The 20,676-nt window shown below is 40.1% G+C and overlaps 1 protein-coding gene across 1 annotated transcript in view; it reads right to left on the bottom strand.

Moving 5' to 3' along the window:
* Positions 1-20,461, bottom strand: part of CACNG3 (calcium voltage-gated channel auxiliary subunit gamma 3) — a 103,879-nt gene extending 83,418 nt beyond the window's left edge. Inside the window, exon 1 of the mRNA XM_037815287.1 lies at positions 19,686-20,461. Within this exon, the coding sequence (XP_037671215.1) occupies positions 19,686-19,896 (211 nt within the window). The 5' untranslated portion in view covers positions 19,897-20,461. The remainder of the gene's footprint in view (positions 1-19,685) is intronic.
* Between the last annotated feature and the right edge of the window lie 215 nt (positions 20,462-20,676).

The following is a 20,676-nucleotide window of genomic DNA, read 5'->3' on the forward strand; positions in this document are numbered from 1 at the left end:
CTGCCCATTCAGCATGGGCCTTGATTAGTTTACTAGAGCACTAAAGGAGCTCAGACCAAAGGAGCGAGCTTGCTGCAGCCACAAGGGACACTTTGAAGAATGCACAGGAGCTGAAACGCAACCTAGGAGCAAGCAGATGCCAGCCATGTGCCTTCCCAGCTAACAGAAGTTTTCTGGATGCCATCGGCCATCCTTCAGTGAAGGTACCTATTGTTGATGCCTTACCTTGGACACTTGGCCTTAAGACTGTAACTTTGTAACCAAATAAACCCCCTTTCTAAAAAGCCAATCCATTTCTGGTATTTTGCTTGATGGCAGCATTAGCAAACTGGAACAGGGGCAGATAGAAGTTTTCCAAAATTGTAATTTTCTCTTGAAACTCTGAATTGGCAGCAAATACTGTCAAATGCTTTCCTTGAAGTGACAGGCTCACTAAGCTCATTTTTGAGAAAATGTCTGCCAAATTCCCACATCTGAATAACCATAATTTTTCTGTCTAGCAAATATGGTGTTTCATAACAGAAAGTAGCTAGTTCAGCTCGCAACTCAGGAGCATAAGTGCTTTCCTTGAAACCACCAGTGTACTTTGGTTTGCAGCAGAAGGGCTTCATGTGCACTTCCCATTTTGAAACAAAATATTAAGAGTCAAGTGCTCAAGGTTTGAGATTTAATAAAATTAATAGTTTTATACTGCTTCATCAAACACATATTAAAGCAAATCTAGCATTTTCTTTCACTGTGAGTGAATGGAGTTGAAGAACACAGGGACTCCTAGTACAATTTGATGCCACTGCCTTGATTTGTACTAAGAGGCCAGCAGTTTTTTCCCACCATTGCTTTTGCACCATCAGTGCAAATACCAATACAAGGGTACTAAGGGCCAGCAGTTTTTTCCCACCATTGCTTTTGCACCATCAGTGCAAATACGAACACAGGGAAAAGAGCAAATAGCATCTTAGTTTTACTTTGGAAATAGTTTTGAGTTTTCAGACCCCCTGAAAAGTGTCTTGGGAAGCTGCCCTTCACCCCAGGGGTTGAGAGACCAGTTTGAGAAAGCTGGGTTATAGAATCAGATTTAAGGTCATGGGTTTCAAGATTTTAAAAACCTGTTTGAACACTACCTCTACCACTTGCTAGCCATGAAAATTTCTCTGAGTCTCCATTTTCTAATCAATAAAATGGATATAGTACCACATAGGGCTCTCAAGAAGAATAAGTGATATGATGCATATAAGCATTCAATATGCATTCATTGTTGTTATTTATTAAGTACTAATGGTACCCCAATGCAACTAATCTAGAGGGTATTATAAAATAGAGATTCCCTAAGGTTTTGACCAATCTCATCTCTCATTAACAAAAATCAGATTGGACATCCCCACCAAAGACCCTGCATCTGGTTTCCTGGTAGGGTGTCCATCATTTGGATCATTGGCATTGCTTCAGTCTTTTTGGGGGCTTCTGAAGATTCTTGGCAACTAACAGGTTAATTGCAGCCCAGAGGAATCCCTGTTTTTGGTAGAGTAATGCAAATGGGAAGATTCTGTCTGATCTAGTTCTTACAAGAAAATAATAACCAACACAAAATTAGTACTTAATGTTTTAAGTGTTGTACAAATATCAACTCACTAAATACACAGAAACTCTATGAGATAATAGGTTTCAAGGTTACAAGGATAACCCCCATTTCATAGATGAGGAAACTGAGGCTCACAAAGGATAAATAACTTGCCCAAAATCACACAGCTATAAATGGTAGAACTGGGGTTTGAATCCAAGCAATCTGGCTCTAGAGGCTGAGTTCTTAACTACTACAGAGCACTGAGGAAGCAGAAATAATAAGGGAAGGAGTGAATTAGCCAGAAGTGTCCTTTCCCTACCAAGCACTTGTGTTTAAAAGCCTAATTTTCCTCTGAAATGAACTAGGAAAACACACTTTGAGTCGATCAGCAACTGCAAGAAAAATGGAAAACTTCACCAGAAAGCTCAAATGGGTTGCCAACAAATATATGTGATTCTGAGCAACTGATTAAGAAAGGAGACTCTATTTGGACAATTTCCTTTAAATGACCCAGAGATTGTGATATTGAAACCACAGAGAAAGAAATGTAATCATAGAAAACAACTTACTTTGCATTGAACAATATCTACATCACCACCACCACCACCACCACCATCATCATCATCATCATCATCATGTTCATTGGTTTTCAAACTTCAGAATCAACCAATAGCTCAAGCATGGAAAACTTCATTAGAGCTATGGAATAGAATGTAAATGAAATGAATCTTGACAACAAAAAAGCAAAAATACAACTGACAGACATGGGCAGGTGGAAGGGGAGATGTGGACATCCCCATTTTATAAAGTGGGAAGCTTAGAAATGGTATCTAAGGTGGATGGAAAAAGAAATTAAGATTTATGTTATTATTTAGAAATATAATTAATATGGAGGGTAGAATGAGTTAGCTAAATCCTTACCTATCACAGTAGGAAGACAATAGATTATATAAGTCATGAAATGGTGATTAACATATTATTTACAGCTATGACCGTAACCCAGAAGAACTGAATAAAATATGTTAAAAAAAAAAAAAAGCATGCTCTGAAAGCAGGATTGGGAGTTGGGAGGGGTGGGCAATGGATCACTGCTTGTCATTACAAGCCCTTCTATGTGATTTGATTTTTAAAATAGTATGCATGATTAAATGTCTTAATAAATTGTAAGATAATTTTTAAAAAGCATTTGAGTAAATTATGAAGAATTTGAACTTGAAGAAAAAATATACCCTCTCTAATCTCTTAGACTTGGGAAAGCAGAAAATTAAGGAAATGATATTTATTAGATATTCACCAAGTTGGAAGTAGCAATTATTTGGGTGAAGGAGGATGAGATTGTGATGAGGGTGTGAGGGTACATGGGAAATCTTGCCTTATCTATTCTAAAATTTTATATTGAGAATGCATTTTTGAATTACTTTTGTATTAAAAAGTTATTTAATTAAGAAAATAGAATAGGAAAAACATGCCACTCCAAAGAACAAGATAAAAATGAAATATGTAGGATTTTTTTTTAAAAAAAGAAACTTCAAAAATAGAAAAGAGATAGATGTGTAATGACTCAATTTGTCTTCATGGATTTCTAGGCGTAGGCTATTTTCCTGTTCTCTTTTCCCTCTGCTTAAGGATAAGACACCAGGAGATCTGGATTCATTTCTACTCCAGCCCCTAGCTCTTAGGAGAGGTCAGTTCTACTCTGTGTAGCCTACATGAATCTTTTTGTGTATTTGGCAAATGTGTTTTGGGCACCTACTCCAGGCCAGGGACCTTGGGGCTACACAAGCCCTAAGAGAACATTTCTCCCTAACTAATCCTGGACCCCCTACTCTATGCTCAGGAGCATCCTGCACTGCTCACCCAGGGGAACTTAGTATCTTCCCTAGTAATTCTAAGTTTGCAAAGACCTTGTCTGTCTTATTCATTGCTGAATCCTCAGCATCTAGCACAATGTCTGACATGTAGGAGGCACTCAAACACTCGTAGGCCAGGGAACCCAGGCTGGAGTTCCCCCCAAAAAAATCCCTCACTTCACATCTCCTATTGGATTTCCAGGCTGAGTAGAGGGACCTGCATGGGAAAAGATGTCAGCATGAGTTGGAGAAGGGTAAGAATCTGAGGATTAGGAAGGGACTACCAAAAAGAAACCATGGTTCCAAGTGCTCTGCAAGATTTGGTAAGCATTTATAATTTTTACATCATTGTCATTTTTTTTCACCCCTTTTCCTAAAGCAGTAAGGGATCATGAGCTTGTCTTCAGAGGAAGAAAGAAGACAATGCTGAGGAGATGTTATCCCACTGTGCCCCCTCTAAGAGAAGGGCAGCCATGGGGTGGGGTGAAAACTTTAAAAACAAAAGGCAAAGTTCTTGTCTGCAGGAAGCAAAAGTGGTCACAGGACAAGAAACTGCTTCCCTCCAGAAGCTAATAATGCAACTAAGAAGACTTTGACTTGGCAAACTCAAGAACACGCCATTCCTAGGCTCCAAATTCTCCAATGGTTTCCAGTTTATTCAGAGAAAAAGTCAAAGTCCTTACAACTTCTTATAAGACCCTACATGATCTGGCCCCTAGTATCCTTAACTGATCTGCTTCTCTCCTTGCTCCCTACTCTTCAGCCACACTATCTTCATTACTTCCACCTCTAGGTCTCTACACTTGCTGTCCTCTTGTCTGGAATGCTCAAGAGCCACTTGGCTTGGTCCCCCACCTTCCTCACATTCTGGGATAACTATCACCTTCTCCAGGAAGTCTACCTTGATCACACTATTTACAACTTCGTGCCCATACCCACTCCAGCACATCTTATTTGCTTTAGGACACTTTGGTGGGTGGAAGTCTGTAGCCGTGGGCTAGAGCTCTCCACCTCCTAAACCAATGAGATGTCTCTGCAGCTGTAGGCCAAGGGACTCTAACTGGAAAATCATCTTGAGGAGTGGCCTAGACCTAATTTCCCTTGGTGCAGAACTTACCTCTTGGAACTCAACCCTGCTGTCTCTCCCTGCTTAGGAGCTAAGCCATCACTCACTAGAGAGTGAAAAAGCAGAAAAGAGCAATTACTGTGCTGTGCAACAGAAATTTGCCTCAGATTAACATCATTGCCTTTAAATCAAAAAGATGTATCAAATCAGATCTTTTTATTTTTCACTAAATACCCTAAAGCATTTCAATAACATGACAGATTCATCTTTGGTGAAAAGTAATATTTTGGAAAATCAGGACTTACTTGGTAGTGTATGTGTATTAAGGCATTTAAAGCTGCTGAATGACAAATTTGTTCTGCTGTCCTATAATTTGCAAAGGGTCATGCAATGATTTGCTCTAAATATGCATCTATATTAACTTCTCTGTGGTAAAACCGATTTCCACAGGTGACAGTAAAATTTTGTGATGGATGAGGTAATGGAAGATACCTCAACACTTAGCCGTGATTTTTTTGAATCACTTTAACTGGTGGGTAATACTATATTGCAGGACAGCCATGCATGATGCTGAGCAGCATATGCTGCAGAATACAAAGGAAATTTCATTTCCTAAACATGCAGGTGACCAAATATATATATATATAGAAACTACAAGGGATGCAAACAGTGTCTTCTGGATTTGTGCACAATATGTCCACATAACATGCATTTTCTTTAGTCATTCCCTAAGTTTAAACCCAGGAAATTGAGAGAATTTTAGAATCAGATGGTTGAACTACTCTGGGTGGAAAAAATTGGAAAATAAGGATGGAAAAATAATGTTGAGATTTTCAAGACTGGAAAGTAGATTCCCTTAAACTACAGGTTGCTGAATTACAAACAATTGTAGCCAGAATTCCAGAATATATTAAGCGTGTGGTTTGCAAGCACTTAGGAGCAGAACAGTGATCACCAGGGCTTTGCATGGGCTCACAGGAGAAGCTCATAGGTAACTGTATTGCCCTCCCTCCAGCAACAAATTCAACATATATTTTTTTGCTCTCCTACTATCTGCCAGGCTTTGGTCCAAAGGATTCTAGATGGTGATTCTGGGAAATGTGGTGGATAAAGAGAATTTGGATGACAGCAAGGTATTTGATGATGTTTCTTACAACAGGCAGGTTAAAAGGTGGATTGATGGTGTCAGGTCTAACCTGTCTTAATCTCATTTCAGCTGCCAGTCCCAAGGTCAGTAAGAACCAGACTGATGGTACATGAGTTTATTGCATGTCTGGTAGGTACTTGTTGCTCTTGGAGATGGTTTGGGCCTCTAAATGCCACAGGAAGAATAGGCTACAGATCCCCAAGTAACACAGTTATCCAAGCCAGAGATCAATGAGGGGGATCCCTGGCTCCTGCTTGACACAGAGTCTAACGTTCAAAGAAGTCAAATAAATCATGTGTCCAAGATTACTCATCAGGAAGGGAGGCAGCCATGAACCTAGCGACAGTCCCAAATTTGCAAACACCTTAACCCCTATGTAGGAAATGCTGGAATCTCTGATAGTTTGCTGACCTGTTTCCAGTCAAACTCATTAGGAATGAAGCTGTTCCTCTCACTCCCAAATGATTGTTGTTGACTTTTTTTTTTTTAATTTTTATTTTTAAATAAATTCAAACTTACAGGAACAGTTGTAAAAACAATACAAACCCCATACACAGAACTCCAGCATACCCCGACCCCCTCCCCTGATGCTCCAATCCACCAACTTTAACATCGTGTCACACCACCATTTCTTTCTTTCCCTCCCTCCCTCCCTATCTATTATCCATCGTCTATTGCTCTGTCTTCTGAATATGAGAGCAAGCTGCACACATCCTTGAACAAACACTTTAATTCACATATATAATTCCCATGAACAAGAACATTCTTTTATGCAATCACATTAAGCACAGCTAAGAAGTTCAAGAAATTCAACATTGATACAAAGCTTACATTCTATATTTCCTTTTTTTCCTTATGTCCCAGCTGTGTCCCTTTGAGCCTCCTCTTCTCCATCCGCAGATCCCATCCAGGATCATCATTGGCATTTAATTGTCATTATATATTTAGACTGTCTTTTTTTTTTTTTTTCAATTGTGGAAACATATATACAGCCTAAATCTTCCCATTCCACCCCCTCCCTAGGATTCCATTAGTGGGATTAATCACATTTAGAGTGTTGTAATGCTATCACCTTCCCACCTTCCATTACTAGAAATTTCCCTTCACCCCAAACAGAAACCCTACACTCATTTCTTAACTCCCCATTGCCCCTTCCCCCATTTCTCGTAACCCATACTCCACTTTTCATCTCTATGGTCATATTCTCTGATACTTTCTTTGTGTTTAGATTGGTGTTGAGTTTTGGTTTTAATTTACATTTGGTCCCCAGAAGTGGTGTTTCTTTGCCACTTAGTGCTACAATGTCTAAATCTTGTTGGCATTACCATTTCTCTTCCTTGACCTTGCCTTCTGGATTTGGAATAAAACTTGGCAAAGGTAGGGTTATCTTTTTTCCACCCTATTTTCAAACATCGAATGGTTCAATTCAGAGCCAATGAGTGACACCAAGCTTTCCTTGATATGGGGATGGGCAGGTCAGAGAAGACCCACCCCACCAGGTCTAGATCCTGAAAAGTGTGATGGTTAGAATGAGGCTTCTGGTGCAGGTTCAAGATTCAGTCCAGCAACCACTTGATGGAGAGATATTGTGTAAATTATTTCACCTCTCTGAGTCTCAGTCTTCTTCTTGGTGAAAAAGGGCTATGAGCAGTACACAGGGCTATTATGAAAATTATTTGGGACTGTTTGTGTTAAGCACTTAGCCAAGTGCCTGGCCTACAGTTAATGAAAGGTGATGCACAGGGGTAACACTCATGGATTCTGGAGCTTGGGTTTGAATTCCAGCTCTGCCTCTTACTAACCATGTACCTTTCTGGGTTTCCATTTCCTCATTTGTATAATGGAAGTAATAGAAGCATCTGCCTCCTGGGGAAGTCATGAGGATTAAATAATATTTGCAAAATGCTTACTTAGAATAGTGCCTGGCATATAGTAAGTATTTGTTAAATGAAGAAAATGAATAAATAATAAATGCTCTGGGGCTAACAGAAATGAGCATTCAATCTGGTACAATAACTGAAGCTTGGCACACAGTAGATATTTATTAAGTGTTAGCTATTTATTATTTTACTATTTCCTTGGTACTTCTTTCTGGAGTTCTTATGGCCCACTCTCTCCTTCTACAGCTTTCTTGGAAGCAGCAGCCAGGATCCATGTTAGCATCTCACCTGCTTATTGATCCCAGGAAGAAAGGAAAACTTACCCTGGGAGCAGGCCGCCTCAGCCAAACCCAGGAAGTAGGACACTGGGGAGTCTTCTGCATAATGGGGAGCTCCCGTAGGCTGGAGAGCTTCTAGCACTAGACTTTGAAGTCACTCTTCTGAAAGATTTTGGAGAAAACTTCAGTAGACCCTCAAAATATTAGCAAAATCCTGAATTCTTCTTCTTCATCTCTGTTTTTTTCTTTTTTTTTTTCCTCAATTTTCTCTGTCTGTTCTTCTCCTTGCCCCATAAATGTTAATGATACCTAGGATTCTTTTTATTTCCCCTCTTTGCAGTCTTTAGATTTTCTTAACATTTCTTATGTATTTTCACTTCTTTAATTACCATCTATGTTTGGATGATAATAAATGTCATCCCAGGTTTTACCTCTGTCCTAAGCCCTATGTTATTTATTCTTAGCAGTTTGGGAGTGTGAGAATCTTCCCAGAAAAGTGCCCATTCATACAATATTTTTCATGAAGTTTAAGGGGGTGTCATGAACATACTAGACCTTATCCATAGAGTTATATGGATGAGTATGTCTATCTAGATTTCCAATACTAATTGCCTCTTGTAGACAACTTCTTCACCCTCACCCAATCTAATAAGTAATCATGTTTTATGGAGTCTACCTTCAAATACCTCCCTACTTGCCCTATCTTTTCACTGCCAGTGGAAACACTGACTTCCAAGGCTTTCTTCTTTTGCTGCTCTAATGGATACTGTTCCCTGTTTCCCAAGTAGGGACTACCTTTCCCTGGAGCCCATCGGAGAGTGTAGGATTGTATTGACTTTCAAATTCTCCATATCTCAAAAGAGGGTGAGGATTTTCTGGGGAAAGAACTTAGAGTTATCCAGAAAAGAAAAGAGGACTCAATAGAATACATGATTAGGTGAAGAGTCTATGATAACAGCGAACAGAGCAAAGAAAAAGAAAGCAATTCAATACTCTTGGAAAAACAGAGTATTTATAGAAATAAAATGTCAATTATAGTATCCTACATGTCTCTGTAGGAAAATAGAGCAGAAGTCAGAAAATTTTTTCTGTAGAGGGCCAGATAGTAAATATGTTAGGCTTTGTGGGTCAACCAGCAAAACCAAGCATTCTATGTAAGTACTTAATATAACAAGAGAGAAAAAAATTCTATAAAGTTTTATTGACAAAATTTATAATTTATAGATTCTGAAATTTGAATTTAATATTTCACATATCATGAAATATTATTATTCTTTTGATATTTTCACCATTAAAACATGCAAAAATCTTTCTTAGGAAGATCTGAATAAATGGAGAGAGAATCCATTTTCATGAATCACTCCCTAACTCAACATTCTTAAGATGTCAGTTCTTTACAACTTGATCTATACAGTCAATGCAAGTCCAATAAAAATCCCAGCAGGTTATTTTGGAGATATCAACAAACTGATTGTAAAGTTTGTATGGAGGGGCAAAAGACTCAGAGTAGCCAACACAAGACTGAAGAAGGACAAAGTCAGAGGACTGACCTACCAGATTTCAAGACTTACTAAAAGCTACAGTAATAAAGACAGTGTGGAATTGGTGAAAGAATAGGCAAGAAGATCAATGAAACAGAATAGAGAGCCCAGAAATAGACCCACACAAATAGTCAACTAATCTTTGACAAAGGAGCAAAAGCAATTTAATGGAGAAAGGATAGTCTTTTCAACAAATGGTGCTGGAACAATTTAACACCTACATACAAAACTAAATAAATAAATAAATAAATTGAGACCTACACTTTTCACAAAAATTAACTCAAAATGGATCATAGACTTTAATGTAAAATGAAAGGCTATAACATTTCTAGAAGGTACCATAGAAAATCTAGGTGACCTTGGGTTTGGCCCATGGTTAGCATGATCCATGAAAGAAAAAATAAAGTTGGACTTCATTAAAAATAAAGTTCTGCAAAAGCTATTGTAAAGAAAATGAAAAAATATGCCACAGACTGGGAGAAAATATTTTCAAAACGCATAGCTGATAATGGACTTGTATCCAAAATATACAAAGAACTCTTAAAACTCAACAAGAAGAAAATGAACAACCCAATTAAAAAGTGGGAAAAAGATCTGAACAGACACCTCACCAGAGAAAATATGCAAATGGAAAATAATCAAATGAAAAGATACTCAATGTCACATGTCATTAGGGAACTGCAAATTAAAACAACAAAAAGATGCCACAACTTACCTATTGGGATTGCTAAAAAAACAAAACAAAACAAAAAAAACGATAATACCAAATGCTGGGGAAGATGTGAAGCAACAGGAACGCTCATTCATAGCTTGTGGAAATGAAAAATTGTACAGCCACATTGCAAGATAATATGGCAGTTTATTACAAAAGTAAATATAGTATTACCACATGATCCAGCAATCATGCTGTGCTGGTTTGAATGTATTATGTCCCCCAGAAAAAGCCATATTCTTTGATGCAGTCTTGTGGGGCAGACGTTTTGGTGCTGATTAGATTTGCATGGAAATGCACCCCACCCAACTGTAGGTGATAACTCTGATGAGATATTTCCATGGAGGCATGGCCCCACCTATTCAGGGTGGGCCTTGATCAATGGCGACATATAAATGAGCTGATGGGCAGAGGGAACTCAGTGCAGCTAAGAGTGACATTTTGAAGAGGAGCTACAGCCAAGAGGGACACTTTGAGGAAAGCACAGGAGCTGCAGATGAGAGACATTTTGAAGATGGCCATTGAAAGCAGACTCTTGCTCCAGAGAAGCTAAGAGAGGAAGAGTGACGTTTTTGAGGAACTGCAGCCTAGAGAGGAGCGTCCTTGGAGAAAGCCATTTTGAAACCAGAGCTTTGAAGCCGATGCCAGCCACATGCCTTCCCAGCTAACAGAGGTTATCCAGACACCATTGGCCATCCTCCAGTGAAGGTACCTGATTGCTGATGTGTTACCTTGGACACTTTACGGCCTTAAGACTGTAACTGAGTAACCAAATAAACCCCCTTTTATAAAAGCCAATCCGTCTCTGGTGTTTTGCATTCTGACAGCATTAGCTAACTAGAACACATGCTCCTAAGTATTTATCCAAATGAGTTGAAAACATGTCCACCCAAAAACTTGCACATGGATGTTTATAGCAGCTTTATTCACAATTGCCAAAAACTGGAAGCAACCAAAATGACAGTCAAAAGGTAAAGGGATAAACACACTGTGGTACATCCATACAATGGAAAATTATCCAGCAATAAAATGAAGTGAGTTATCAATCACAAAAAAGACATGGAGGAACCATAAATGCATATTTCTTAGTGAAAGAGGCCAGCCTGAAAAGACAACATACTGTATGAGTCCAACTAAATGATATTCTGGAAAAGACAAACTATAGAGACAGTAAAAAGATATAAATTATGTTTACTGTATTTATTTGGGTGTCATGGTAGGGATCATGCCATACATAGTATTAAAACAAAATAAAAAGTTTTGTATTACACAGACACTTCTGGCTGCTTCCAGAGACACTATAAGAAATTGCCACCTAATTATGGAGGGAATAATTGTCCTGGCAGTGTGTCTATATTCAGTTAAGATGAGAGATGGGCATGAAGGTAGCAAGAAAGAAATTTCTCATTTCATGCTCAAGAAGGTAGTATATTGCCAGCACCTTCTCCTTCTCTATTAATACATTCAAATATTTATTTAGTACTTACTATATGCCATAGTTGCCAAGGGTTGAGGGAAGGGGAAGCAAAGAGTAAGTTAAAAATAGGAGAGCAACACCTTTTACAATACTGTAATAGTGAATATATGACATCATGCATTTGTTGAAATCCATAGAACTGTACAACACAGAATGAATTCTAATGTAAACTATGGACTTAAATTAATAATTATATGTCAATACTGATTCATCAGTTGTAACAACTGTACCATACTAAAGTAAGATGTCAATAAAAGAGTGAGCTTTGAGCAGGCTAGAGAGGGGATTTATGGGAATTCTCTCAATTATCTGCTCAATTTTCTGTAAAACTAAAGCTTCTCTAAAAAATAAAGTCAACTACTTTTAAAAATAACCTCAGCTCAAGGGTCATACAAAACTAGGCAGTGGTCCAGGTTTGGCCCATGGGCTGTAGTGTGCCAATTCCTGAGATATAGTTACACATGATAGTAATATATACATCATTGAGTTTTCAACTTTTAGAATCTCAGAGACAAAGCATGGATGACATGTATCCTGTTTATTGATGACTCTCAACTTAGTTTTAGTCTCAACATGCAGCAGTTTTATTTTGGCTTTCAACTGTTATACTAAATCCCTCATTTTCTTAATGATATTTTGGGCAGATTTCATAACTCTCCATTTACTTTTGTCTGTTAAAACTTCCAGTTGTGTTTAAAACTCCCAACTGCATATTTGATTCAAAGCTCTATCTTTTCTCCTCACTCATTTAGACTCTAGAATATTCAGTATGTTGTGGTAGGGAGCAGGGAGAAAGAAAAGACAAAATGTCATTTCACTTAACTGTGTGAGGTTGCAAACCTTTCTAGTCTGTCATTACTGTTTCTCTAACTAGCACTGACTATCTGTGCTTCCCGTGTGCAGGCATCTACATGTCGACATCCTTGTGGAGGCATCTGCATGGGTTATTTGGAGGAAACACTTCCCTGACATGGGATATGAGTCCTTAGTACAGTCTTTTTTCATCCCACTTTGGTTCCCACCATTGGCAACAGACTACCTTTTGTTGCTGGGATTGCAGCTGGCTCATACAGTATCCTCTGAACATTTTTAAAGGTCCTCCTTCCTTTGGATGGATGCAGTTTTGGACTAAGGTGTATGATTTGGTGAGTGGAGCATGGGCTCTTTCAGTATCTGCTTGGCCCCTAGGCCAGGCAGCCTTGTGCAGGGCAGCAATTACACAAACATCATGCAGCCCTGGTTAGTGACCTCTTGCCTAACGGGCTGTTTGCTAGGGTGGGATACTAACAAAATGGCTTAGTCTCAGCTATCTGCCACCAAAGTCACTCCAACTCACCATTCTGAACAGTCTGCCTCATTGCCATTCTCTCTCTCAGCCCTGTTATTCCCCTCCAGCTCTCTTGCAGAGGGAGGCACCTGAGCAGATGAGCAGTTTGCTGCCTAGGCAAGTGTCCAGCCCAGGAATGAGATGCCAGCCTCTCTCCTGTCCAGGCACTCTACGTCTTTACGAATGATTTTCTTGGAGCAACAGGTACATAATATAGAAACTAAAAGTACTGGGAGGAAGAGGAGAAGAGGGAGTAGTGGTCTGGAAACCTAACTTACGATTTGTCCTAGCAAGAAGTCAACTGGATATTGTCTAAAATTAATGAATCAAGAACTAATGGTCAACATTTTATTTAGTTATGAAGGAATGAATGAACTGCAAGGAAAACTGAAAGAGAAAAAGTTGAATGTGTTTGCTCTTTTTGTTTTCCCATTTACAGGAGGTTAAGCTCCTTCCAGGTTCTTGCAGCTGGGAAATGGCAGGAACCAGGTAAGAATCCAGATCGACCTGACCCCAAAGCCCCCGATGTCATCTAATATTCTCTGTGATCTCTCATAAATTATTAAAGGCCCATTAGTTCCCAGTGCCTATCTTTGAAAAAGCAGGCTCTTGCAAGGTCATGGTCAGGGGTAGTGGGGTAAAAAGGGGTAGAAAAACTACTTGGGAGTTTTCTAAGCTTCTCTTTAATCTCAGAAGCATTGGCTGCATTGGGTGTACTTCTGCATGTCAAAGTATAATTTCCAAATTGTTAAAAACCTAATTAATTCATAGCGAGTTTGTGCCAAGTTTTATTTAACTCATCAGTGAGGGAGCTAGCAAAATGACAAAGCTGGTTCAAAGGAAAATATTATATATTTTTTTCAGTGAAAAAATTTCTGAAATAAAATTGCTCAATTATATACCAAATTAATTCATGTCTTAGAGGATGATAAATCCACAACATTTAGGGTCATCTCCTTTACTGAAGAGAAAACATTTGCCTCCCTATTGAACAAAAAAATCATATGCATCTTCCAATTTTCTCCAAGTTAACATCTAACTAAACAGCAATTGGGTCAAATCAGTTATTGAAGCTGAGTCAAACAAGGTCACATTCCCCTAGAGAATTAGATGATCTTCAGGTAAGCTTGATAGATAATGCTCTACGAGAAGACTAAAAGGAAACAGTCATCTTTTTTGTCTGATTTCCTTGTTTTATTTTTTTCTTGACACACACTAGTAATCCACACTAGTCACCCAACCTTTGAATGCAGGTCACTTGCCTCTATTCTAATCCAGAAGATAAAATTTCAAGTGATGAAACAAACAGTATTATTTTCAAAGATTCTGCTTCCTAAAATGGGTAGAATCCTAGAATCAGACAATAGAAACCTGGGCCTGAGGTAGAAAAAAAGAGGAATAGTTCCTTTCCACCAATGATGACAAAACTAGGGGTAAGATTCAAAATATTTAACAACCAGTAGAGCAAAAGACCAGTTCATCAGAATGGAGGCTGCCTTAGGGCTGCCTCAGGGTGGCCCCTGCTGTGCAGGGTCTTAATCCTTTTTTTTGACAGATCTTAGGGAGGTCTAGGAGGTCCCAGGAAGGGCTAAAGTAGCTGAGGTGGGAGTGGAGGGTGGTTGAAGACTTGGGCCAAATCCTATTTACTGATAGGCTGGGAAGTATTGCAACATGTTAACAACCAGTATGGCTATATGGTCCTATTCTGGCTGAATATCTGCCTTGCTCATGCCTTGACTTCTATCACATCCCCAAACCTGGCCAGCCCCACAAACACAGTCATGCTCCCACACTCTGGTCACTCATTCCCATTTTGTCTTTAGAATCCAGCCCACCTCTCTCTCCTATCTCCCTCTTGGGTCTTAGAGGAGAGGAGAAAAACTTCAGGGAAAGGAACAAGGAGGTCAGGAGTAGGTAAGACAGAAAGAGAGCTCTGGCATATTCTGCACCCACATCTAAGGGAAGATGCAGCATTAAAGCTAGGACTGGAGGAGTAGAAGGGACTACTTGGTGCTGTTCCTGAGTTCTAGGGATATAGCAGTGTCCCAAACAGATGAGAATCCCTGTCTTCATAGAACTTCTATTCTACTGGGGGGAGATGAGTTATGAAGTCTATGAGTTAGCTTGTGTGAAAGCACCTATCACAGGGTTTGGCACATAGAAAATGCTTAACCAATGTTATGTCCTTCTCTGATCCCCATCCTCAACCACATCCTTGCAGCTTCCTCAAAGGCTTCTGAATGCATAAATAAAGCTGGAACCCCATCTGGCTGAAAAAGTCAACCATCTGGGGATTTGGAAATATGGGGGAACTTCTAATGAGTGAATAGTTCTTTCTGTTTTTCAGCCAGATGTTTGGTGTCATCCAGGCCCATCTGTAGGAAGAATAGCTGTTTGTTGAACCTCTTCCATAATTTTGTTTCCCATACTAAAATTCAAAGTGAGGTTTCTTTTCTTGTTAGGTAATTTTTTAAGGAATTGAAAAAGTGACTACTGACTAATGAAGAGCAATTCAGGAATCAAATTTGGATTAAAATACCATTTTATATCATACCCAGGGCTCAAAACTGGAAGTATTGGGCCAAATGCAGCTGGAAAATGAGGTTGGTTTGGCCAGCACAGTGTTTTTAAAAAGTTGAATTAATTGTCAACATCTCAAAAATCAAGAGATTTTATATAAAAATCCGGATTTCTGGCTTTCTTTTGCTTCCAATATTGGACTGCATTTGATGCACATTTCCCTAGGGTAAAAATCAACTCAAGCCAAGTAGTAGCTGCCTTTTGAATGGGGCTTATCTTCCCCCATTTGCCACAGTCCCCACCACTCCTCATTTTTCCCACACTGAGACCATGTTTCAGTTACCATTTATCTTTTCAAATCCCTTACTTTTCCCCACATAGAATTTAGTTATGAGAACTGTGAAATGCTTGTTTCACACTTTATATTACCTGCCTGGTCCATGTGAACATTTGGGTTTGTTACTCCCCAATCTTGTTTGAAGCTCTCATTTTAGAATCAGGTAAATTGAAGTTCAGAAGAAGAAAGCGACATGCACAATTTACATAATTGTTAGTGACAGACATGTGATTAGCACGCAGGGCTCCTTGCTAGTAGTCCAGTGGCCTTTCCACTTTCTTAATACATCGCTTTGATTGCTTCTAGGACTTCAAGAGTTTTTCTTAATAAGTCACACATTGAACGTGTTCTCATTCAAACTCACATGCTGCTGTTGAAAACACACGGCAGGTTGGGGTACTACTTTGTGAATGCCTTGCATGCTTTCCAGATAATGAGTCAGGCATTCGTTTTGGTTTCTCAGTGTGGGTGTCTCTACATAGGTCGATTGTTTTTTCATTCAAAACGTGTCCTTTGCTGCCTCTGAGTTTGTGCCTGTCTGGTGGCTCCTGCACCCCTGCAGATGCTACATAAGGCAGTCTGAATGTTCTGAGATCTGGGCCTTCTGAATGGAAAAACCCATGTGTCTGGGCATTTTCACGAGCTAATGTTTGTACTGGTAGCAAACTATTCATGGGAACGTGAATTAATGTTCTCTACAAATGCTCTGAAAGCAACATGGCTTAGATTATGAATTGCCTGAGTTCAAATCCCAGCTCTGCTACTTTTAGGTGCCCAAGATGTGACCTTGGGCAAGTTATGTAACATCTCCAGGCCCCAGTTTCCTCACTTGTAAAATGACAGCAACAATAGTACTGACACAGTTGACCTTCTGTGAAGATGAGTCCTAGCACATAGTAATTGTTACACATAAAAGACATTCTTGTGGGTTATAGAAATGAAAACTGGAAACATCCTTACTCTCACATGATGTGATGATCCTTAACACACATAGGCACTCCCAGGCCCATACTCAATGAATGTTGGTTTTGACATTATAATTGCTTGGAGGAGGGACTTTTAAAAAATTCAGATTCCAGAGATCTACTCCAGACCTATGGAAGCAGGGAACCTAGGTGTGCAGTCTGAGAATCTATTTTTTTAAAAGCTCCTCATGTGATTCTGATGATTAGCCAAGTTTGGGAACAATTAATGTCATTTCCATATACTTGAATATCTTTGGTAGGGGAAAACTCATCACCTCCTAAACCATTCCACATTGGAGAGTAATTTATATTGAGGTAAAACCTATTTTCCTCTGGTTACTACTTCTACCCCCTGGAGGCCACATAGAACATTTCAAACCTTTCTTCCATCTGACAGCCCTTCAGATATTTGCAGACAGCTGTCATGTCCCTCCTGAGTATTCTCTTCTTTTGCACAAAATAGCCACATTCTCTCATGGCTTTTAAAAAGTATGGTAGAACTGACTCTTCTAATTTGATCCTTAAGAAAATTGAGCTACAAGACTCCCCTTTGACACTTAAAAGACCAGAAAATGAGGATTTTGAGGCTCTGGGATAGACAGGAAATGTTGAATGAGAGACAGTTGTAAACCTTCATTCCAGCAGAGGATGGAAATGCCTAGGATACATGCTGCTTACTGCATGTGTCTTCCCATGCAGAACTCAGGGGCTCTAGCAAATTCCTTGAACACTTGATGTATTCAGTACATGAAAACATACATATCTTAGCTTCAAATTTCAGCCAGGCTCATCTAGGTATTGGTTTTGTGGGTTTATACATAACTAAAAATTCATTGTGAATTATTAAGATTGTGTGTCTTACTGTACCTAATACTTCAAAAAATGTAAAACAATTATAGCTGAGATAAGTTTTAGGGAGTCTGCAACAATTTTCTCAAAAGGATTCACCTGCCCAGGGACACATTTTAAATTTGCCCAATTCTTTCTTTTTTTTAAAAAAAGTCTAATTCGTTCTTGATTCAATTTTCACTTCTCCCACTAAGGCCAGAGAATTCCTGGGTGGGGTTACAGTCTCTGTACAAATTGTAGGTGTAAGGCATGATGCTAGAGGAAAGAGAAACCATCTGTTGAGAAACTTGGAACAAGGTTTCAGGAATTTTAGACTCTACTTTTGCTCTGACAGATTTTTTTTTCATAAAGCATGATGGAGGAAGCCAAACTTGATGCTTAATTGTGCATTCCCAGGTTTAGCTCCAAGAGGCTGAAGAATTGTAAATGACTGAAACATGGTATAACATCAGTGCCACTTGGGCCCGAGGGGAGCCTCAAGCTTTTTTTATGCCATCCCTAGAACCATGTAAGCATCAAAACATCCACCAAATCACAGATTTGCAAAGGATAATCCAATTCTTTGTTGCCCATCTATGTAAGGGAATTCTGGGGTTTCTCTGAAGTGTATGGCTTCACCATACATGATCAAAAATGATCACATATATTAATATTTTTGTCAATTTTAGAAAAATAATTATAGAATTTCTGCCTGGATAGTGTTATTCCAACCTAATCATTTACCATATTCATAAACTCAGGGTTGGAGGGGGTAAATGTCATTGCCAAGGTCATACAGCAAGTATGGAACATTATCCAGGTCTTCTAATTTCAAGTCAGTGGTCCTTTTTTGCATTTAAAGTAGCCCTTTCATGCCTGGGCTTCCCACCAGTTGCAAATTTGCATGGGAAACAGAATCAATTGTAGTAGTGCTTCAGTCAGGAGAGCAGTTGTTCAGAATGTCAGGACATGGGAAGAAGGCCAGAGAATGATGCAATATTACACTAGCAAGTGATGTCATAGCATGATTTCCTAAGTAATTTACATAAATGCAAGTTCCCAAGAAGCTCTGACAAAAGCCAGCCAGTGGGAATGCAGGAATGGAGAACCAATGGCAAGCAGGGGAGGGGAGCACAGAGGAAATCCAGATTTCCTTGCCCATCACAGTAACAAGCTCCTCTGATTCCTCAGAAGCCTGAGAAAACTCTGTACTGGCCCTCTAATCCAGTGACTTCCCTCAGCCTTCCAGGCTCCAAAGGGCTTTGATTTTCTTCTTTATCTTTCTTTTTACTCCTACTGACATCAGGCATTGCCCAATGATGATCAGAGTGACTCCTGGTGTGGTGAAAACAAGTTTAATAGTGAGACAGGCCACCCAAGAGCTTAACAGTGTAAGATTTGTCTGTCTTCTTAATTATAATTTATAACTAATACTTTAATTTCTAAAATTTAGAACCTATAACCTGTGATTTGGGGAAAATTGATCTTATGGAAATATCTTAGAAATCTGTTTGTTGGGTTTGGAGATGATTTAGGAAAGAAGACAAGTAGATTCTGGATACCAAGATTTCACAGTTGTTTTTATCCAAAATATTGAAGCATGTATTAATAAGAAAGTTTTCTTAAAATTGTGTATGTGTGTGTATGGTGGGAAAGGCTCACATGTGTTACCCAGGAACTGGCTGATAACAGAAGTTCATGAAAATATCTAGGTAGATCAAACTCAGAAGAAACTAAGACTATGTTGAGAAATAAGAGAATATCTCAGAGAGCACCATGCCAATTCAGAGAGTTTCTCTCTCTCTTTCCCTCCCTTTCCCCAACTCCCCCCCACTACCCCATCACTGGAATACAATTTAAGCAGATCTAAAGACCCCATCCCAAGTAAGAGATCAAAGCAGTTCACAGTATGCCTAAGGATTTTGGATTTGAAGACTTTTCTCAACTGCAGAAGCTACATAGAGTGCCAAGAAATCTTATACCATGAAGCTCATTCCAGAAACAATCATCAGCAAACCCAACCCCTTCATCCCACACAGCGTCAGTCTTGCTGGGAACAGAGTCTGGACACCTGTGCATTCTTAGCAATAATTTGAACTATTCCTCTTTCCCCATCACCGCCTCCATCTCCCCAAACACCCACCAGAATATCAGAAACTGGATTATCTGGAGCCATTGAGAGGAATTTGTAAATACCTTCTAGGCAGCAGGTCCTCCACAGCCCCGAATGGGTCATTACTTCTTCATTCTTCCTGCTGGTTTCATTATCACTTGTAGATTTAGTCCTGCACACACCTCTGGAATATAACCAGTAGTCCGTGCCCACTGCAATGGTCATTAAACTAAAAGCTGCAAAGGCTCCCACAGTGGTGATCAACATCTGGATACCTCTGTCACACATCCTCATAATTCTTCATGGTACTCTGGACTGCTGGGGGTTGGAGGGAGAGGTTCAGTGCCAGAGGGGAAAATCACTCTGCAGCTGGCTAACCTAGGGCAGGCTCTTCCAACAATTCAGGTCTCCTTTTGTCAGCATCCACAGGGACTTTGGGAACGCTGGGATTTCCTGTCTGGAGCTCTCTCCAGTTCCCCGGGTCGCCTATGGCCCTCGGAAGGGTGCAGGCTCCAGGGGTTTGGTCCACATCACTGCTGCCTTGTGAGGTTCCCTGGGTTCCTTTCATTCCTCACGAGCTTGGTAAGGATGAGGGTCCGTGCAGGACATGGCTCCCAAGCTGGGAGCTGCCAGCTCGGTCTGAGATGCGCCTGGCTCCTCACAGCCCCGGGAGACTCAAAGCAAAGAAATCCAGAGAGGTCTGTGTGTGTGTGCGTGCGTGCCTGTGTGTGCGAGCGCGTGTGCTGGGGGTGAGGGCGGATGGCAAAAAATAGCACTGCTGGGAGGCGAGTCGCTGAGAAGAGTGTTCACTGCTTCCCCAGCCTCCCAGGAAAGCTCTCCGCCTGCTCCCGACACCCCCGCTCAAACTGGAGAAAAGACAGTCCTGGGGCGGGGGCCGGGTGATTTCACTGGAGGGCAAAGGTCTGCCGTGCTGAAGGGACAGCTCTCGCCTGTTGCCCCGCCTCCGCCTCCCCAACGCCCAGGCGTTAAGGTCTGTGGTGCTGAAGGGACAGCTCCCTTTCTGCAGCACCCCCTCCCCTCCTGGCCTTTTTAGAGCCCGAACTGGAGACCTGG

The sequence above is a fragment of the Choloepus didactylus genome, chromosome 21, assembly GCF_015220235.1.
Source record: "Choloepus didactylus isolate mChoDid1 chromosome 21, mChoDid1.pri, whole genome shotgun sequence".
Lineage (NCBI taxonomy): Eukaryota > Metazoa > Chordata > Mammalia > Pilosa > Megalonychidae > Choloepus > Choloepus didactylus.